Below are 4761 nucleotides of genomic sequence, written 5' to 3'. Positions count from 1 at the left end.
AAAAAAAAAAAAAAAGCAGAGGTTGAGGACCCAGAGAGGGCTCAGCCCCAAAGACCATAAACACAAAAGGGCTTTCTCTGCATTATTTACATGCCAATCTAGTCCAAGATAGCCCTGAATGTCCAAATTACCCTAGGATAGCCCAATCTATTCTAGCACAGCCTACAATGTTCCCACACTCAGCTGTCTGCACCTATATAGACTAGAACACCCGAATACAGCTACCTGTACTAGCATGGGCACCAACAGCCTTGTCTGCCCCCATACTCAGTGCTCCAATAAAACCATGTCTTGCCCCAAGAGAAACCAGGATTAACCAATACAGCCCAGTAGAGTCCATAATGGCCCAAGTTTGTTTTGTTTTGTTTTTTGGTTTTTGTTTTTGGAGACGGAGTCTCGCACTGTCGTCCAGGCTGGAGTGCAGTGGCGCGATCTCGGCTCACTGCCTCCTCCGCCTCCCAGGTTCAAGCGATTCTCCCTGCTTCAGCCTCCCCAGTAGCTGGGACTACAGGCGCCCGCCACCACGCCCGGCTAATTTTTTGTATTTTTAGTTAGTACAGATGGGGTTTCACCGTGTTAGCCAGGATAGTCTCGATCTCCTGACTTCGTGATCCGCCCGCCTCGGCCTCCCAAAGTGCTGAGATTACAGGCGTTACAGGACTCCTGAGAACGTACTAAACGACCAGACGATAGATGAATTTACTCAGTACAGTCTAGAACACTCCAAAATAAACCAGTATGCCCCCACCTATTCCAGTAGAGCCTAATCGTCTCTAATCTGGTTTAGGATATTCTAGTCTGTCCGTGTGCCTCAATCTATCCAAGCATAACCTTGTCCATCCTGGGAGAGTCAACCTACCTCAGCATGGTACAATCTGCTCCACCACAGGCCAGAAAATCCTAGTGTGGCCCGAAATAGATGTGTGCCCCTCCACGTCGCCCAATCCACTCTAGCAAAGCCCCCGTCGGTCCTATCTAGGCCTTGCGCTCACCCGAAATCCTGATCCATAGACTTGAAAAAGTACTTGGCGCCCGCGGGCCGCTGCAGGACGCTCTTGAAATCGCCGAGGGTGATGCGCTCGGCGGGGACAGGGATCTTCACCAAGTATGGAGTCTCTTCCTCATCCAGGTGGTAAATTACCTTCGTCTCCCCAACCCCACCGCCCCCAGCGCTGCTGCCCGCCATGGTCTCGCCCGCGCACTCCCGGGCTCCACCGCCCACCCAAGGGGCTAACGGCCCCTGCCGCGCCTGCGCACACCCGCAAACCGACGCGCGAGCCCGGACAGGACGGACCCAGTACTGGAAAGAAGCAAAGGGAAAAAGCAGGGGTCGGCAAGGGTGGCGGCGGGGGGCGGGCCGCGAGGTGCGACTCAAAGCCGCGGTCTCAGCGGCCGCCGCGCGCCACCGCCACCGACGACGCGAGCGTCCTCCAGGTCCCCGCCCACCTCTCCTCATGTCACGTGACCTAAGCCCGCCCACCCCGCGCTCTTCAGCCGCCCCCGTCACGTGACCCCTCCCAGCCACGTGACCGCGTGACTCCTCCTAGTGCCCCCGCCACGTGATCGCTGCCTTCAGCAACGGTCTCCCAGCCCCCAAAGGTGTACCCCAGCCGAGGTCCTCCGAGCACCCAGGATAAGCTGGCCTGTGCCCTCAGGAAGCGGACAGTCGGCTCCCACCCGGCTTTACCCCACACCGGCGGGAGGGCGAAGCAACTCTGACCCTCAGGAGTGTGCGTGCAGGGAGTGAAGGTGGGGATTGTGGGGGTTCCTAGACTCGAGTGGGGAGGGCCAAATACAATGAAAGCTCTGAGGTGGCTTACTCAAGTATTTTGGGGTGGGAGAGGCCCAGTGCTCTGCCATCTTCAGACTGGACTGTGAGAGGTGGCTTTCAGCACCACGTCCAGCTAGTCTTCAGCCACCAAAGCCTCCCTCCCAAGCAGGACAGTGAGGGCTATAAACACAAAAGAGCCCACTCTGCTTTATTTACAACACGCAGGCTGTCTGTACAAACAGCGGCCAATATTATTAAAAACAAAAGAGGTGAGTGAGAATCGTCACCTTTCTGCTTTCCTTCCTTGCTTGGCCAGGCTCTAGTACTCCACCTTTGAGCTGCCATGCCCAGTAGGGGAAGTCCAAAATTAAAAATACAACCGGTGTAGAAGAAAATAAATGGGGAGTGAAATAGAAGAAAAGATGAGGGAGGGGAGTGCTAATATTTACACTAGAGTTTTATAGACAACTGTCCCATTCCATCCCAATTCCAATCCTGACCCAGAAAGTGATGGTGGCAGGTCCAAGAGACAGAGATTATGTGTCTAGAGACACAGACAGCCTCCCACCCGCAACCGTAATGGGTTCATTTTCAAGTTCAGAGTGGCGAGGACGGATAGGGTAGGAAAGTGAGACACTCATTTTCAAACAAGTCTCCCTTGGGAATTCCTGCCTTGAAGTGCGGACAGTATCCAAGCTCCAGGGGGTAGGCTGAGGACCCTGAGGCTCAGTTCCCAAATCATGTTATCATTTGGAAGTTCCAGGCTAAAGGTGGTGCCGTCAGGGCTCTCCAGATTTGGGAGGCCCCCCTAACCGCCGAGCCTCTGGCCTCAGTTCCTTGCATTTCTGGCAATAAAAGAAGTCAGGGACGTTGGTCTTCTTAATCTTAGCACAGGAGAGGTGGATCCACGTCCCACACAGGCTGCACTCAATCATGGGCCGCCCTGCAAAGGGCTTTCGACAGTAACACGTGATCAGATCCCATGAGTCATCACCTGGGGAAAAAAGGTTGGTTTGGTATTCTGCCTGAGCAGTTGTTGGATCCACAACACCCTCAAACCCCTCGCCCCAGCCCAAACCTCTCACCTGATTCTACCATGATGTCCTCATCCATGACCCGCATCTCGCCTTCACTGGAGCTGGCATCTCCATCTTGACTTGTTTCAGTGCTGCCCACCTCCTTGCTTTCACTGTCAGTAGGAGGGACTCCTTCAGGGTGCACTGTGGCAGGGGGCCTAGGAGCCTCGGGGGGTGTTGGGAGCACAGGGGCTGGGGCTTCACCCCCTACCACTGTTGCCATCTCTTCCTCTTCTTCCTCTTCCTCTTCTTCCTCCTCCTCTTCAGAGTCTGTATCACTGGGGGGTGCCTGGGGAGGCCCAGGAGGTGGGAGTCTATCCCCCCGTTCTGCCTTTTTTAACTTCCGCTTCTTGCTCTTCTTGATTCGAGATCGCTTTTCCCCATCCCCAGGAGTTGGCCGAGGCCTCCGAAGCACCCCAAAGCCAGCCCCAGCTCCTGGCCCCAACTTTCGGTTCTTTCGGTCCTTCTTTCGAGGAGGATGGGAGAGGTCCCCCTGGGAAAGGGGCACGGGGGTAAGAGCAGCAGGAGGCCGGGAGGTATGTGTCAGGGATGTGGGGGACAAAGGAGATGCCACCTTGGGCCCATCGAGATCAAAGAGAGAGTCCTTGAGCTTCATCTTCTCAAGCAAGGTAGCACTGTCGGGGGCCTGCAGACGAGAGAAAGTGGACCTTGGGGGTCCTGGCTGGGTGGGACCTGCTTGGGCTGCCCTTCTCTTGGATGACTTTGCTTTCTTAACAAAAGTCTGGATGGTTCGAAGATCTGAGGGGGCCGAGTCCCAGCCATCACTGTCGGCCGCACTCTCTCCTCGCAATGGAGAGCTGGAGCCAGAGGCAGGCCAGTCACTTTCCTTAAAAGGGGAAAGAGACCAGGGTCAGCAGAACCCCAGTGTCATCTCAGCCCCTCCACAAACCCAGCTTGAAAAGGAGTGACTAAATTTACCCCAAAATGTCCTCTACCTCAACCACTAAATCCCACTGTACTCCCAAAACTTCTCCCCACCCCAATTCCCATCAGCACGTCCTCGTGACCACTCCGTGTTACCTCCACCTTCGAGTCTTGATACCTCACCGCTGCCCCGCCCAGGGCCTGTGGAACATGGTGTCCCCCAGACCAGAGCCGTATGTCCTTAGCTCTTTTCTGTGTAGCCTCATCTGTTACCATTTTCATCTCCCTAAAATTTATCCATAAACACCTTCTATTCACAGCACCTCAAGACTGCCAAAATCTCGACCAGCAACTCCAGATCCCCCTTGCTTTTCACTGCTGTTCAAGCTAGCTAGCCCTGCCATCCACTCCCTGCATACCAGCTTTCCTACCACAGTCCTAAGAATCTCCAGCTTCCCTCTAGTCTCACATATTTCTAGGGGCTTCCTCCTATAAAGCAATACAATTCTATTTGAACAACAGGCACTCTCTAGTCCCATGACACCAGCCTCAAGTCAGTAATTCTCTTGCCCCTACCTCTTTGCTAGGAGGGATGTAACCAGCATATGCCAAAACAAAACTGCAGAATTTGTTGAAATCCTCAATTGTTCTCCGCCGTTTCTCTGGTGGCTGAAAGGAAGGAGACATGGATCACATGGAAAGCCACACAGTTTAAGAAGGGCATTCCCAGAGAGACAGTCCCTAAGTGAGGCGTCTAGAAAAGGGGGGCGGGGGCGTTGTCAGGCAGGGCTACTAGGCTGCAAAGATCAGGGAAATCTCACCTGAGTCTCTGGCTTTAGGGTCGGAGGTGGATCTGGAAAAGCAATAAAAGCTGAGTCAAGACACTACGAAACAGTCTGTGTAAAATTCCTCCTCTAAACCCTGTTGTTCCTAAGTGAACCCCCGGCTCTCCCAGGTCCCTCTGCCAGGCCAGCAGGCCCCCAGCTGTGTTGGATCCGCCCCTGCTCCCCCTTCCGCCCCGCCAGGGGC

At 54.5% G+C, this 4761-nt stretch overlaps 2 protein-coding genes across 5 annotated transcripts in view; both read right to left on the bottom strand.

Annotated features, from left to right (window-relative positions):
- DVL2 (dishevelled segment polarity protein 2) overlaps positions 1 to 1697 on the bottom strand; it is a 9944-nt gene extending 8247 nt beyond the window's left edge. For all 3 annotated transcript variants that reach the window (XM_011994618.1, XM_011994619.1, XM_011994620.1), the window contains exon 1: positions 993 to 1697. In XM_011994618.1, coding sequence (XP_011850008.1) covers positions 993 to 1456 — 464 coding nt within the window. In that variant the 5' untranslated portion in view covers positions 1457 to 1697. The remainder of the gene's footprint in view (positions 1 to 992) is intronic.
- A 257-nt stretch (positions 1698 to 1954) lies between these two features.
- The window catches only part of PHF23 (PHD finger protein 23), an 8177-nt gene continuing 5370 nt past the window's right edge, over positions 1955 to 4761 (bottom strand). The window contains exons 2-5 of one of the 2 annotated variants that reach the window (XM_011994615.1): positions 4554 to 4585; positions 4309 to 4401; positions 2857 to 3493; positions 1955 to 2765 (exon numbers count right to left, since the gene is read on the bottom strand). In XM_011994615.1, coding sequence (XP_011850005.1) covers positions 2551 to 2765; positions 2857 to 3493; positions 4309 to 4401; positions 4554 to 4585 — 977 coding nt within the window. In that variant the 3' untranslated portion in view covers positions 1955 to 2550. Of the gene's footprint in view, positions 2766 to 2856; positions 3695 to 4308; positions 4402 to 4553; positions 4586 to 4761 lie in introns of both variants that reach the window. The other variant, XM_011994614.1, reaches the window with a different exon arrangement.

Source organism: Mandrillus leucophaeus, unplaced genomic scaffold (genome assembly GCF_000951045.1).
Source record: "Mandrillus leucophaeus isolate KB7577 unplaced genomic scaffold, Mleu.le_1.0 Scaffold46, whole genome shotgun sequence".
Taxonomy (NCBI): Eukaryota; Metazoa; Chordata; class Mammalia; order Primates; family Cercopithecidae; genus Mandrillus; species Mandrillus leucophaeus.
The sequence above is the reverse complement of the archived record's forward strand: the minus strand, read 5'-3'. Positions and strand labels throughout refer to the sequence as shown.